The sequence below is a fragment of the Aplysia californica genome, unplaced genomic scaffold (genome assembly GCF_000002075.1).
Source record: "Aplysia californica isolate F4 #8 unplaced genomic scaffold, AplCal3.0 scaffold00053, whole genome shotgun sequence".
In the NCBI taxonomy this organism is placed as follows: Eukaryota; Metazoa; Mollusca; class Gastropoda; order Aplysiida; family Aplysiidae; genus Aplysia; species Aplysia californica.
In genome coordinates this window covers 336,134-353,319 of record NW_004797323.1, presented here as the reverse complement: position 1 = coordinate 353,319, position 17,186 = coordinate 336,134, and the positions used below count along the sequence as shown (strand labels likewise).

Sequence of the window (17,186 nt, the reverse complement as noted above, 5' to 3'; positions counted from 1 at the left end):
AACAATTACCAGGAGAGAGAGAAAGAGAGAGAGGGGGGGGGGAGAAAGGAGGGGAGACGCATCGTTATCAGTTTAATTAATAATTATTTATTACAAGAGAAAAAAATATTCGTGTTTGATTTGCCGGGGCTTTCGTGTGGGCGAGAGGGAGTGCTTGGAGCAATGATCCTCTACTACTCCACGTATACAGTCTTTGCTTGTGGTCTGCCAGTTGTGATAATTCTTGTGTCAGGACGCAGATGGTTCAGCAAGGACCGAGACAAAGTGCCAAAGATTCTTCTTTTGTCTGTTTGGGGTTTATTTTTGTTTTGTTTTGGTAAGTATTTTACGGCGCTCGCAACTGCATACGGTCATATGAGTATTATGAGCGCGCCGGACACATTAATAAGCACTCTCTGTTTGGGAGGAATTTATTTTGAATATTGCCAGGGTGGCGACCGAAGCCTACTCTTTTATCAATTTTAGAACCACCAAGATATCTTTAACTTGTGCAACTTGCACACGGGACCTACGGGATTTTTTCGCCTTTATCCGAGAAGGCTAGGTGTTAGATCTTACGTGCCCTAAGACAAAGGGTGTGGCTGAAAGACAGCAGTAAGAAGGAACAAAGGAGTAGCAGTAAAAAGGCTGCAGAGAGAGTCAAGTGCCCAGAGGAGGGGGCAGAAAGTGGAGACGAAAGCAGACGACAGAGCATGGTTGGAGAGCAGGAAAGGAAGTGAAAAGAGAAAATTTTAGGGAAGAAAAGTTTCTATTGCTGTCACGTTTCGATCCCGAGACCTATTGAATGAGAGGCGAACACCATACCTCTAGACCACGAGAGCCTTCCCGAATATTCTAACTACCAAGACAAAGTGACAAATATTCTAACCATTTTTGTTAAGATAAGATAAGGCAAGTCAAGATAAAATTAATTTCACTGATCCACGAGCTGAATTTTGAGAGGACACACGAGAACATCAATATACATTTTGGCCGTTTTGAGTTACTAAAACCCAGAGGTCAGAAACCAAAATTTTAATGTGTTTTATCTACTCTATCAAAATCGTAAGGTTATTCGGAGTCATCGCCAAGATATTCAAAAAATTTGCATTCGAAAAAGCTTGACATGTTTTGAAACTCACAATGTTTGACGTCACATTTCTCAAAAATAGGTACTGAGCAGATAGAACTTGTCACTTGTCACAAGTCTTGTGTGATTCTTGGATAGCGAAAGGTTGAGTCTTAAAACAGAAAAGCATTCGTTACATTCTTGGACAATGGCACTCGTACAACAACGACACATAACTGTTGCTCACACACACAAACACGGCCAAACAGTAAGTTAGAATAAGCATAATGCGTGAGGCAGCGTGGTGGAATCAGGCTCTCGTCAAAATAATCAAAGTGAAGAAACTTGCTTTTTTTCTGCAGGTTTGTGAATTTGTATCAAATTTTTGTTTTTTGGCTCAACACCTTTCATGCCCATTAAAGAACTCATTTCTGTGTGGGGTTTTCTGAAAAGCGTTGATTTTAGGCACAAAAAAGTAAATTTTCAGTTACCACGTACTCTTAAGCTAAGGAAATAATTATCTTTGGCGGCCATTTTCTGACTAATTTTACCCCTGAAAGCATGTGACCCCCACCTCTTTCTTTCGCAAATATCTCGACTTGTATTCAAGATAATTGGATTTTTTTTCCATTCAAATAAAGACAAGTGAACAAGCTTTAAGATGATACCAATAACTCTACGTGCCCAAAAATTGACGAGAGCCTGATTCCACCACGCCGCCTCACTTATAGTTCTAGAGTCACGTTCTAGTTCTACGTCTGGGCTTTAGCTATACAATCTAGATCCAAGCTTAACTCTATTCGTACGCCCTGAGGTCATTTTGTACCCCCGGGGTTGTATTCTTCGTATTTTAGAATACTTCTAGAACCGAGATCTCTTTGAAACTTTCAGTATTTCTCAAAAAGTCATTTTGACAGACTGCTATGTAAAGCGTACGGATCGAATTAACGAGTAAATTTCCTCTTTGGAAAGTGGTGGCTCAGTTCCCCACGTCGTATGGATACGATAGTAAAACACGACGCACGGATAGGGTTAAGTGGTGGCACAGAGTTCCCCACGTCGTATGGATACGATAGTAAAACACGACGTACGGATAGGGTTAAGTGGTGGCACTGAGTTCCCCACGTCGTATGGATACGATAATAAAACACGACGTACGGATAGGGTTACGTACGCTTTGCGTAGCAGTCGGTCAAAATGATTTTTTTGAGAAATACTGAAAGTTTCAAAGAGATCTTCGTACTAGAATGTTCTAAAATGTGAAGAATACAACCCCGGTGTACAAAATGACCCCAGGGCGTACAGATAGGGCTACATAACTTGGTCAGTGGCTTTCGGAGGAGTCTTCTAAAACTTTGAGAACGAAACGAAAGAAGAGTTATTTTTTTTAACAGACAAATTGTAGAAGGAATCTTAAATTGAAGAAAGAGAAACGTCGTCTGTGGTGTAGTGGTTAGGCACTTCGTTGCCTCATGCAGGAGACCCGAGTTCGATTCCCGAGTAGGGAGAAGATATTTATCGAGTATCTCGGGCTTTCTGCTGAAATGTTGCATCCCTCTCAGCCTTGGTTGGCCCTAACAGGCAAGATCAAAAGCCCACCTCCTAAATGATCCAAATTGTGTCAATGGGGTTGTAAAACACTTATATTATATTATAAAAAATGTTTTAAAAAGAAAGAAGGACGATAAATGTTTGTTTTTGTTTTGTTTTTAAACAGGCTTGTAAAAGTAAGCTATAAAATAATCCCCCCCTCCCCCCCACACACACACCTTCCCGGGCCATTCCGCAGTAAGAAACAATCTCACCTTCTTTCTGTCTGTAAACCAAAACTGAAAGTAAAGATTATATTATAGTCATGGCGCCGGTGGTCTAGTGGTTAGGCTACCGGGACCTGCCATCGTGAGACAGTGGGTTGAGCCTCAGCTCGGTCCGTCGCTGTGACCTTGGGAAAGGCACATTGCTGTACGTGGGTGTCCTTTGTCTAAGTCCTTTCCGAGATGGACATTTAACTTGTAGTCCCCGCCTCTTAAAAATAACCTTCTAATATTGACAGGTGTGTTCAAACTACGATACCATTTCGCGTTTCAATGATTGCAAAAAGAAAATGTAGATCGAAAGAGCTGATCTCGAGCGATAGGCCATCCGCTTCCTACGGCCACATTTGGTTTAGGCTACTACTACTACTACTACTACTACTACTACTACTACTACTACTACTACTACTACTACTACTACTACTACTACTACTACTACTACTACTACTACTACTACTACTACTACTGAATAATAATAATAATAATAATAATGATAATAATAATAATAATAGTAGTAGTAGTAGTAGTAGTAGTAGTAGTAGTAGTAGTAGTAGTAGTAGTAGTAGTAGTAATCATCATCATCATCATCATCATCATAATCATAATAAAAAATATTAATAATAATCTTCATCATCATCATCATCATCATCATCATCATCATCATCATCATCATCATCATCATCATCATACTAATAATAATAATACAAATAATAATAATAATAATAATAATAATAATAATAATAACAACAATAATAATGTTGTAACCTTCTCCAGGTGTCTGCAAAGATGTTGCTCCTCACCCAGCAGAGGACTTCCCACGTTGTGCCCTTTTGGTTAGCACTGTCAATTGTACAAGGTGAAGTAAAAGTAAGAAGATATATATATATATATATATATATATATATATATATATATATATATATATATATATAAAAATATATATATATACATATATATATATATATATATATATATATATATATATATATATATATATATATATATATATATATATATGACACTGTATAACTTATAAGACAGCTACCTATCTAAGACAGCCTCGTTCCTCCTCGACAGTGGCCGTCTCCGATACAATTGTGCACTTTTGATGGCCACAATGGAAAAACAATTGAAGTCACATTTTCAGGTAAAGAGAAAATCACATTTTAAAGTTCAAAGCACTCTAGTCCGTTCTTTTTTCTATTCTGAGTCCTTATTTGAACCCTTATTTTAAAAAGTTCCCAAACTCACTACTGAGCTCATTGTTCATTGGGACATTTTTTTAAAAATAGTAAACCATGGATGTAGTAAATGCGTGTGCGACAACAATTCTAGAATTTACAGTTTGTAACTTTGTCAATGTTTCCATTGTGGTCTTCATTTCCAATAGATCTTTCTATTCCTTTAAAAGATTACATTGTTGGTGGTTGGCGGGTGCTCTGGTGTGGTTTGCTTCTTCTTTCCTATATAAAAAAATTATCGTCCTCCTCTCTCCCCATTCTTTTTTATGTTTGTTACTCTCTTGTAATACTTCTAATCTTCGGCACTTATATGACCTTATTGTGGTGCAAGTACCCTAGAACTCTCTCTAATTCTAAAACTAAAAGGTTACATTGTTTTCATTTGCTTCAGGATACAATGCTTGGTTGTATGGAGAACGGATCCACCGATTTCAGGCACGTTACATTAACCGGTACAGACCTCGATGGGATCCCATGTTTTATTATGACTCTTCACTGCCGGGCTCCCATTTAAGACATTCGGACCTTCCTTTCGTTGATGATTGTTCTTCCACTTCGCTGGACCTCCTGCTGGTTGCAGACGGCTCGGGGAAATTAAAAGACAGCTTAAGGAAACAGATGGAATTTTTTAGCAAGTTTCTTGAAATCTTCAATTCCGGCCGAATCGATGACTTCACGCGGGTAAATGTATCCTTAGTTTTATCTTGCAGCGGTACAAAGGGCACTGCAAGTCTCAAAGTCAAAATTAATTTTGGAGATTTTTCGAACTTAACAGCTCTTCGGCGCGCTTTTGAGCTTGACAATGACAGTGACCCAGATAGCCTGAACTGCCAGACCAGCAGTATTGGCGAGGTGCACGACGAGAGTCTGAACCACCTGTCTAAGTCAACTTCTCTAACTAGAAACATCGTAGTTGTTGTCGTGCTGTTGAATTCTTATGGGCAGCTTTATCAAGAGAGCTCCTCCAGCGTTGTCGAAGATTTGGAAGCAACAAGCAGCATCAGAATACTGACGGTTATCCTGATGGAAACGCACAACCGTTATCTGTCGCAAAGTGTACACAAACTTTTGTCTCGAGTTAGAGGAACGGTTGCTGTCAGTCTGCTAGAAGATCTGTCCATTGATCAAGGGATTCCGATGGTTGTATGCCACAAGTGTTACCCTGGTTGGTTCTGGGATGCGTCCATCAAGCAAGGTCGACCACTCTTGGCATTCTCTTGCTACAAGATTCTACCGGAAAAGAATGGCCACTGGATTGGTGCTAACAAGATGTGCATAGAGCAAGGGTCATCATTGGTAAGCATCGAAGCGACGGAGGAGAAAAGATTTTTGGACAACAAGCTGTCTGAACATATCATCTGCCCACTAGGAAATAAAGGGAAGGCCTGTTACGAAAGCAAAAGGTTTTTTATTGGTCTAAGTCTAAGTAACGAAATATATCACTACCGTACAGAATACAGATGGCTTAATGGGTTACCTTTGGTATACTCTCTCTGGGGGGAAGAAGATTTACGAGGAGGGGGAAACGGGTCATGTGTGATGTACAGCCCAGCCAGTCCTAGGCCTACTTTTCACTGGAAGAGTATCGGCTGCGGGGCTGAGGTTTCCAGTATTGCCGTCTGCGAGGCTACAGCAAAGTATGTACTGGAACAGCAAAACGTGGACGTGGCGTGTGTAGTTAGCGAAAAGAAGAGAGAAAGGGCGTTGAGGAGAGGAGAGGTAGCATTTAACATTTCAGGTGGCCATGATCTTGAGAGGGATGTCCTTATTTCTGTCAGTGATAGTTTATCAGATATGGGATCAAAAGGACAGGACATTTGGTTTTTTCTCCGTTTAGATGGACAATATGAGAAGATGAAGATATCATCAAGTGATGTTAAACGTTTTCAGTGCTCACACTCAGGACATTTTATCCCATATTCCAAAGTATGCGACGGGCTACCAGACTGCGTGAACTATGACGATGAGCAATTCTGCAAACATTGGGAGCTACATTTGCCTCCTGCCTATCCTCGTAATGAGGGAACTTCGTGTGGTCTGTTCCTGGACGACTACCCCCGGGGAGGGGAAGAGCAGAGATTAGGCACGTGCACCGACTTGGTCTGCCCGGGCGGCGAGAGTTTTCCCAAACACTGGTTTCTAGACGGTCGGCAGGATTGCTCAACATGTCGCAAAGATACGTATGTGGAACTTGCTATTGCGGCCAGCCACGGCGTCACGGACTGTGTGTTCACGTGTAACAGGACGGACTGCGTGACCAGAGCCATGCTGGGAGACGGGGTTATTCAGTGCACAGGACCAGAAGGTCCTCTTGACGAAACCGTGGGAGCTCTAGAGTCCAGCACGTGCTATGGAGAAAATGACACGTCGGGTTTCACCAACTGGGGACCCAGGTGTGTGTATGTCAAAGATCCGACAGGTGGGGTTCTAGGCTGCCAGAATTTCCAACATCTTCAGGGCTGTGAAAATTTTACCTGTCCTGAGGGTTACGTGAAATGCCCCAATTCTTACTGCATACCTGTGCATTATGTGTTTGACAGTGAGCCGAATTGCCCATTGGGAGAAGACGAAACCAAAATGGACGTCCATCACAGACACTTATTCAAGTGCCCTTATTCAAACGTTTTCTTGCACCCTGACCGAGTCTGTGACAATAAGAAGGACTGTCGTCTTGGAGAGGATGAACGTAATTGTGACGTCAGCTGTCGCCAGGGATTTCTGTGTGTGGCTGGTACAGTGGTGAGGTCAGACTACAACATGAGCGAGCCGTTGACAGATCTGAGTTTCGTCGACAGAAGGACTAGATATCTGGATGTCAGTGGTATTGATTTGTCGGCAGGGGTCAGCAGTCTTGGGTGCAGGGTGTCCCAGCTTCTGGTATATTTGAACATGTCTTCTTGCAGTATAATGGATCCAGATTTCAAGATATGCTCATTGGGGACTTTGACAAATGTATTGACATTAGACATAAGCGGCAACGCACTTAACAATGCACATTTGAACGTTATTATGTCTCTCCTTTCAGAAATTCAATACTTAAACGTATCTCGCAATCCATATATCTCAGTAACCAGGATCCCTCCTAATTTAATACACTTGAAGGAAATAGATTTGTCATTCACAAAAGTCCATACTCTGGAGATATTGCCTGTTCTTCGTTTGATTCATCTGAACCTTAGAGGTTCTAATGTGTCTAATCTTCGACCAGGGTTGTGTCCAAAGGGTACGTCTATTGGCACTCTAGATCTTCGATCAATCCCACTTGTTGTTTACTCTTTGGGAAGTTTTTCTGGAGTCACTATCACGACCCTCCTAGCAGACACATACAAACTGTGCTGTCCACAACTCCAGCGACCACTAAAAAGTTGCCAGGCGCCCGTGGATCCTTTCTCAACCTGCTCTGACTTGATAGGCGGTTTGTACATGCGCGTCTTGGTATGGGTCATCGGCGCCACAGCCTTCCTGGGGAACCTTGGTGTCTTTACCAGCCGCCTTCTCCACGATAGGTCCTCACTGAGAATGGAGTGCGGCCACTTTGTAGCCAATTTGAACATCGCCGATCTTCTCATGGGTCTTTACCTTTTGATTATTGCCTCAGCTGACGTTTACTACAGAAATGTCTACTTTATGCACGAAGATGGTTGGAAACACGGCCCCGTTTGTAAACTGGCAGGTTTTTTGTCCACTTTGTCCAGTGTAATGTCCATGTTCTTTGTTTCACTCATCACTTTGGACAGATTCCTGGTGATGAAATTCCCATTTTGCAAATACCGAATATCTGACAGATATGTCCATGTGATCTGTGGCGTGGCCTGGCTGCTCGGCCTGTCTATCGCCATGTTGCCCTTGTTGCCACCATTCCAACACTGGAAGGCGTACAATTTCGACGGCGTCTGTCTCAGTTTGCCTCTTGGCGACAGATCTATCCCAGGCTTCCAGTTCTCTCTGGCTGTCTTTGTCTTTCTCAACCTGTTCCTCTTCCTGCTCGTCGCCGTCGGCCAGCTGGTCACCTACAGGGCGTTAGTCGAGGTGAGCAAGAGCGTGGACAACCAAACGAGCAGCTCAGCCATGAGACAAGCCCAGAGACGAGCTGAGAGACGAGCTCAGGACGTGGAGATATCCCGGAGACTTTTCCTCGTGGCTGCCACAGACTTTGCCTGCTGGTTTCCTGTTGGAATTATGGGTCTGATCTCCATGGCAGGACATCCGCTGGGCTACCAAATCTACGCCTGGTCAACGGTTCTCCTTGTGCCCATTAATTCAGCTGTCAATCCAGTCCTGTATAATCTTGTTAACATTAAAAACATAGTTAAAAGTGTCATAAGAAAACATTTGAAATAGTTGGACGAAACACAGCCAATTGTGAGCTTGGAATAGTAAAAGACACAGTAAACTTGAACAAAATGGCATCAATTGAACATCTATAAATCTGACCGACATCTCCATTCTTGGGTCGTGAGAAGTAACTCATTTTGTCAGCACATCTCACATATATATATATCCTATGGATACCAGGAGAAGGGGGGGGGGGGGGAAAGCCTACCTATGATAGATAGTAGGCTCTACAATGTAGTATGTGTCGAATACATTAAAATGCTTTCTTTTATAAATGAGTTGTGCCCCTTGGTTGACCTAATTGCTAAACATGTCATGTTAAAGCCAGCCCCCACATTAATATTAACCCTAACTCTGGCAAGTGGTTTCAACAGGAATGGCAGGGCCAGTCAGCCAAAACGTGCACATGCTTTACAAATCAAATTTATGGACTTGCATCAAATAAAAACCCTACAAAAGTAAATATTTTCTGAAAGATAATTGAATGAACTTTTATATTTTGCCATTGAACATATGATTTTATTTAATTTTCAAGGGGTTATGTAACTTTGAAATCCAAGATGGCTGACATAAAAAATTTACATGCTCATTAGCATATTCATCAATCTAATGTATTTCTTGTTATAAAAAATGTGAGATAGCAGAAATATAGGTTTTTCAATTACCTTTCAGAAAATGTATAGTTTTATAGGTTTGAGAAGAACAGGTAATGAGTTATGACTGTTTCAATTTGTCATGTGGTCTGTTTCGAGCGCAGCTGATACTCGCTAATTTCATACCATACTCAACATAAAAACACTATAAGTACAACCATGTGGTTTTCAGCAATCTGCTGGTAGTCTGTAATAATTAGTATAGCAAAAGGAACCTACTTTACTCTATAGCTCTCCTTTTTCTGCCTCTATTAGACTCCCAAAGTAGTAGAATCTAGATATCTAGTGTTCCATTTGAAAGAGAAGTTGGGGCAGGATGAGAACTGGTTCATGTATCCCCATTGTCTGTCAGATCTAATCCCAATCTTGACTGAACACCAATAAATCCACCACTAACAGTGTCTGAATTACTTTCCCTGGTCAATTCACTTTCAAATGTATCCAAAAAAGATCGATTTTTGGCCATTTTAGACCCACACAAGTGATAGATCTACACTGGCATTAGTGGCTTGTGACCTGATCAACAAGCTTTCAAAACATCCCTCTGTTTTGAAAGCAAAATACTCTTCTCCTAAGCCAGAATGGTAGAAATATTCTGATTGGTTGGAGGTTAGCCTTTTAGCCAATCAGAAATCACTTTAGGAAGCCCCAAATATTTAGTTGGAAGGCAGAAGCAGCAGTTTACTATATGGTCCTATGAGATCGGCCCTGCCAGTTTCATGGCAGGAAATGGGCCGATCTAATCGGCCCTTGCCAGAGTTAGGGTTAACCTGTTCACTGCTGGGTAGACGTACGTTTTGGCTTAAATTCTCCACTCATATTGTTTCATCTGGTTGACAAAAGTTTGAGTTGTTTTAGTTACAGCTTGTGATTTTGCTTATTCTGAAACAATTCTCTGTGTTTAAATATTCCTTGAATTATTTAATCTTGTAGGTACAGATGGTAATGGACATTTTTCAGCAGTGAGGGGGTTAAGTCTTTGTTTATTTTATCAAAGTTCTCTTCATTGACATTGCTGCTGCTGCTACTGTTGCTGTTGTAATGTTGTTGTTGTTGTTGTTGTTGTTGTTGTGTTTGTTGTTGTTTTGTTGTTTTGTTGTTGTTGTTGTTGTTGTTGTTGTTGTTGTTGTTGTTGTTGTGTTTGTTGTTGTTGTTGTTATTGTTGATGATGATGATGATGATGATGATGATGATGATGATGATGATGATGATGATGATGATGATGATGTTGGCCGCGAGGTTGCTGCATGAAGAGACTTTTTTTTTTAATTGTTTGTTCTTTTTTTCTTTTTCTTTTTCTTCTCCTGTAAAATACACTCAAGAAGTCTATAATTTGAATATTAATACACGAGACTAAATGAAAACAGAGAAAGAAAACATATCCACAAGCATCTTTTTAATGGTTTCCGTTTCACATGCAATTACACGTAGTTTCTCCAATAATGCTGCGCTGTCAAATGAAATCCCTTGGAAAATTATCAATACAATACTATAGGAATGCAGTACACAAAAAATGGTAAACAATAAGCATACATCTGTACATGAAAGTAGAAAAGCAATAGAACATGGAAAATAAAAATTGCCAGGTTTGTGTGACCAGAAAAACTTTAGGTCGACGTGACGACATACAGACAGAGATTTCGTTTGTTCGTTTCGTTGACGACAGGCTCATTCACGCAATAACATTAAGTATAAAGATCATGCAGTAACGAGACAAGACAAACGAAATTAAAAGACGGATCATCATAAAGAAGTAGGACCCGCCAGTGGCACCCTCAAACCACCCGCATCTAGTCTAGAATTAGAAGGGAAAATGTGAAATTCAATTTGAGCAAAGAGCATTTTGGAGCATGCACAAGTCTTCATAATCTGTTTGTTGTCCTGATCAAAAATGACATTTGACATTCGTTTGTTGTTATTTGCTCAAGAAAGACATTTAATGAACAGACAAGAAATGACACATGGCATTCTACAATCTTCTCACAATAAAATTGACAGTAATTCAGAAGGTCACATCTACCTGCACAATGACCCAACTCCTCAAATTCTCTTTCTGAAGCAGGGAGACATAATACATGACACAATGGCCAAAAAATTAAAAATGGGAAAATTTCGCTTCACGACTGGTCATATCAATACATACAGCACCTTAAATTATCTGGGGAAATTATGATCCCTGGCCCAGCACATCATGTGCTTTCACAAACAGCGCAGAAACCAGCCATGCACATCTCAGGGAAGCATAGTTTTATTTTAAGTAAGAGGCTAAAGAAGAGGCAACTAAACTATGCCATAAGGGCGATAGTCATCCGTCATCCTTTCTTTTTTTCATAACATAAATCTCAAAATTTGTTCAGAACTCAGTGTATATCCCAGCAAATGGTTATGCTGTGGAAGTTTTAAATCATTGGCTAGACATGATGAAAGTTTTTCCCCAAATGCAGAGCACTCAGTCTTCTCAGAAAGGACACAAGGATGAGGGGAGATAATCTGAAAGGATGTTAAAAGACCACTGGAGGAATCTTACTTGGCTTCAAGCTTTCCAACTCACATAAGAGTAAGGGAAACTTAATTCGAAAACTTAACTCTTTGAAGACAAAGATTCTGGTTATTCGACAACGTTTGAAGTTGAAGACGAACTGTTTAGAAGTAGAACTTCTGGATTCCTGCAGATTGCTCAGTTGTTCTCTGTAGCTGAAACTTACAAATGGCAAGGAGTAACATGCATACCATGAAATAGGCGAGGCAAACTCGAGTTTCTGATTTGTGTAGTATAGTTGGGGACGTGCCACGACGCGGTCTTTAGTCTGCTGTGGGACATTGTGAAGCAGTGTGGTGGAAGCAGGCTCTCGTCAATTTTGGGGCATGTAGAGTTATTGGTATGATCTTAAAGCTCGTTCACCTGTCTTTATTTGGATGTAAAAAATATCCATTTATCTTGAATACAAGTACAAGTCGAGATATTTGCAAAAGAAGGAGGTGGGGGTCTCCTGTTTTCAGAAGTAAAATCAGTGAGAAAATTGCCGCCAAAGATTAGTTATTTACTTAGCTTAAGAGTCCGTGGTAACAGAAAATTAAAATTTTTTGTGCCTTTAATCAACGCAATTCAGAAAAATCCACACAGAAATGAGTTCTTTAACGGACATGAAAGGTGGTGAGCTAAAAAAACAAAAATTCGATAAAAAATCCCAAACCTGCGGAAAAATACAAGTTTCTTCACTTTGATTATTTTGACGAGAGCCTGATTCCACCACGCTACCTCACATATCGTCGCCTCAGAACTATTTTGTCCACCAAAGTGCCTCTTTACTTCAGGGGAGGAGCGACCCTGGATTTTGCAGATTTTGGGTCAGGCTATGCACATTTTCTGTCGGCTGATTTTTGAAGATCAACCAGTTTTTTGTCGAAAAATAGCGTGGATACAATTGAGAAATCTTTATACTCCTCATAAATTGCCTTTGAAAACATGATGATGGGTTAATATAGTGATTTTTCACAATAATTGTAAGTTTTCGCAAAACGAAATATTTTGCCGTTTTTTCCCTACTCCTTCCTTAGTTTTCGTCCTTTTGACATGAAACTTTCAGGAAACGTAGATGACAAGGCTGCCATCAGTGTAACAGAGAAATATTTGCGAAAACAATAACACTTTTCCACTGGCAAGCGATTACGAAACATACATTTTTTAAAAGTTTTTTATATTTTGGGAAAATTGGGAAAATTCTTTTTTTTTTTTCTTTTGCACTTATTGAAATAAACTTGCTGTTACTCTGATAGGGTCTGGTTCAAGTATACTCTCATCAAATTTGGTCAAATTTGTTTAGGAAATAAGAAAGCCTTAGTGATTTGAAATTCATTGTAAATAAAATGGCGTATCAAGAGATTTTACTATGCCTAACTTATATGTGTACTTAGATTTGATCTTGGGCAACAAACATAGAAAATGGTCCTCAAGTGTAGCTCCTCCCCTTAAATACACTTTGGACAAAATAGTTTTGAGGCGACGGTATACGTCCGCCACGTCTTCAAAGAGTTACTGCCACACAGTGGACAGATATTCCCCGGGTAACCAAAAGCTTGAATAGCCGTACGCTTCCCAGGAGGTTTAGATTGTTTCAGAATGTTATCAGGTCTGCTGGGGTAATAATAAAGATTGTAAAGCGCATAGAGCTTGCTGTTGAGATGGAATTTGTGGTATACACATGCTATATATTACAACCTACTACTATTGTTGTGATTAAATCTGCGTACAAAAGAATTAGAGCCATATATTTAGCGTGTCGTACAAGCAACGTCATATAGGCAACCAGGATCGTCAAATGTTCCTAACTCTCATGACGTCCATGGAACTGAATAAAGTTTAAAATTTCGCATTTTCGTGACCTACTAGCTACGTCATAAGACAACTAAAGGGTTAAAAATACTTTTCAAAGGAAATAAAATCTTTCCCGATAAAAATCAAAACGACGTCTCTCTGAAGTCTCTCTTGAGTTGACAAGAGTGCTCCCCGTCAGACAGTAGTGACCATGTACTCACTCCCCGTCAGACAATAGTGACCATGTACTCACTCCCCGTCAGACAGTAGTGACCATGTACTCACTCCCCGTCAGACAGTAGTGACCATGTACTCACTCCCCGTCAGACAGTAGTGACCATGTACTCACTGCAGTAGTAAATGAGTAAAAAAGGGTAACAAACATGTCTGACCCTCCACACAAGCTAAACAGAAGTTCCATCCGTAACACTTGTTTGTTTGTTTGTTTGTTCGTTTGTTTGAGTAAAGAGAAACACAGTGACAAAAATAATGGTCATTTAATGCTGGGGAAAAGTAAGACAGACAGATAGACAGACAGACAGAAACAACATAGGGGATATTAAAGAAGAAAGACCTGCCAGTAGCGTCCTCCAACCCACAAGCATCTGCAACATACACGCGACCATAGACACACATTGAAAAAGACAAGGGAGAGCAGAGACCATGCATCTCAGGAGCAGCATACCATGAGAACATTTTCAAGTACGTCGCTAGAAAAAAAAAAAAAAAGGAAGAAAAAAAAAGCATAGACCTCATTTCCTGACACTTGACCTCCACCAAAGCTACCATAGCGTACATCGAAAGACTTGATTACCCAATCCCAGAGGCCCCTTGAATACACAAATAAATATAATAATAGGTAAAAAAAAACATTTCAATGCTACATCTTCAATATTGTGACCCTAAGACAACGAACAACGGATCCATAAATTGAATCCATGCCACTAGAGTAGTGCCTGACTATCAACATGCCGGTGCTATGTTCAGATGTTGACGAGAGAATTACCAGAAATGCCCAGAAACTCAACAATATTACACACTGAAAAACAAAACAAAAATATAACACTGCTACTTTGCTGTACTGTAAAACATTTAAAAAAACAATTCCTCCCTCAAAAGGCGTTTTTCACTTTTAAAAGTTTCTTAAAGTAGAAAAATTCGGAGGGAAAAATCACCATGCTTTTCAAAAACAAGCGTGAATTAATTCTCCCTCTACATCATTTTGATCAGGTAAAATTTGAACTTTAGAATGGCTGCAGCCACAATGAGGGAAACTTGACACAAAACATCCATGGCAGCATACAGATCAGTTCACCGGCGTCTGTGGTGCAGCGGTTAGGCACTTTGCTGTTGTACACAGGAGAACCCAGTTTGATTCGCGGGTTGGGAGAATTATTAACGAGTATCATGTTCTTTCTGCTAGGATGTTGTATCCTTCTCAGCCTGGGTTGGCCTGCCACAGGGAGGGTCTGGAGCCTGCACCCTAATTGACCTAAATTGTGTCGATGGGAGCGTAAAAACACCTACACAAAAAAAAATATTGATAGATTTATTGTAAACGTTCTTTGCTCCCATCAACAATAGGGGTGGGCTACTTAGACCCTGCCTGTCAGGGCCAACCTTGACAGAATTACACGGTAAAACAGCTTCGTTATACGGGAACTGAACCCACATTTTCTGTGTGCAACGACAGAGAGCTCGACTGTAACACCAAACACGCCAGTCAGCAAATAGAGAGGTGAGCTTAGTTAACACTTTGCAGTCACCCAGCCAGCAATACAAAATACCCCATCCCGTCACCCAGTACAAAATACCCCATCTGGTCACCCGGCCAGGAGAGTGACAGCAACGGACTTCTCGGTCCTGCCAGGTTTGTAAAGGGAAAATTTTCACTGGCGCATTATTGTGGCAAGTGATCGCAAAGTGTTAAACGAGGCTGAAGAAGAATCTAGAAAGAAAAAAAAAGGACTCACAAAGTGTCTTTTCTGATCTAGTAAGACAAAGGCATGCACACAAGTTTGACATACGGCACATTGAACAGAAACTTGCACTACAAAAATATTACGCTTTCATAGCGAGAAAACTGAGAAACTCTCATGTTGTTTGCTCAACCTATCAAGCAGGCATGGGCAAACTCTGTGGTCCAGATCCGGTCCGTGAGCAGTTTCAGCCTGGCCCATAAGTCAACCCAGTAATTAATCATGAAAATGGCCCATGGTGAGTTGATGATTAATAAAAACAGAACTGCCCATCTTGAAAATTAGAAATTAGAATTAGTTTCTGGCAAAAATGGAAACAATAGATCGAATACTTTATCTCATGAAATTCCCTTGAGGACATTGTTATAGCTTATAGTGTCAATTTTTGTCTCAGTTTAGAGAGCTTGGGTGTTTGAACCCATTTCATCCAAATATCTCTTGTTGTGGCCTGCCAGATATTTGGAATCGCCTATAACCTGACCTGCGAGTTAGACATGCTTGCCCATTTCCTGCTGTAAAGAAGGTCAACAGTTACTCATTTTTCTTGCGACAGACAGGCATAGCTGTTTCGGAATGAAGAACAATGGCATTGAAAAGAATAATCTACAACGATGACACGTCATGAATTCAATACTCGAAAGAAAATGCGAAGCAGGTCCCCTCCCTTGGTGCTTTTCCCTCGACATTGTGACTCACTGTCCAGAGACAGACACCGACCTTGAATGTGTCACAACGCGGTGGAATCAGGTGCTCGTCAATTTTTCGACATGTGGAGTTGTTGACATCATCTTAAAGCTTGTTCTTTTCTCTTGCTTTCAATTTTTTTTAAATACCCATCTATCTCGAATAGAAGTCAAGATCTTCACTTTTGAAGGAGATTGGGGTCGCCCGGTTTCAGAGGGGAAATTAGCAAGAAAATGACCGCCAAAGTATGATGAATTCCAGAGCTTGAGAGCACTTGGAAACTGAAAACTTACATTACTTGTGCCTTTCATCAACACTTTTACGGTTAAATCCACACCAAAAACAATGTTATTTTAAATGGACATAAAAGGTGACCAGCCAAAAATGTTTCAATTTGATAAAAACTGCAAAACCGGCGAAAAAATGGCGGTTTCTTCAATTTCATTATTTTGACAAGCGCCTGATTCCACCACGCTGCCTCACAAATATTCAACAAACGGTCATTTGTCCCACCCAGCTCCTGGTCGTCTCACTGAAGAGTCTCACGGCTCGAGAGCGCGGTGGTCGTTTGCGTCAATATCGAGAAGCAAGAGAAAGTTCTTGAGGGGCACGGGGATGGGCAGTTGTTCGATGCTGCTCAGGATCTCTCGGTGTTGCCTCATCTCACTCAAGTGTGTACGGACCGTCTGTTGGGGAAATGAAGAATGGACGAATATATTGTTTGTACATAGGTGTGTACGGACCGTCTGTTTGTGAAATGAACAATGGGTGAATATATTGTTTGTATATAGGTGTGTACGGACTGTCTGATGTATGGATATATTGTTTGTACATAGGTGTGTATGGAACGTCTATTGGGGAAATGAACAAGGGATAAATATATTGTTTGTACATAGGTGTGTGAATGGGTGAATATATTACTGTTTATATATATAGGTGTGAGCGAACAGTCTGTTGGGGAAATTAATAATGGGTGAATATAAAGTTTATACACAGATGAGTGCAAACAATCTGTTGGGGAAATTAATAATGGGTGAATATAAAGTTTATACACAGATGAGTGCAAACAATCTGTTGGGGAAATTAATAATGGGTGAATATAAAGTTTATACACAGA

At 40.5% G+C, this 17,186-nt stretch overlaps 1 protein-coding gene across 1 annotated transcript in view; it reads right to left on the bottom strand.

The window, feature by feature from the left end:
- Window positions 1-13,539: 13,539 nt before the first annotated feature.
- LOC101857775 (ankyrin repeat, PH and SEC7 domain containing protein secG) overlaps window positions 13,540-17,186 on the bottom strand; it is a gene marked incomplete in the record, with an annotated part of 18,453 nt that continues 14,806 nt past the window's right edge. Inside the window, 1 exon segment of the mRNA XM_005092821.3 lies at window positions 13,540-16,755. Within this exon segment, the coding sequence (XP_005092878.2) occupies window positions 16,612-16,755 (144 nt within the window).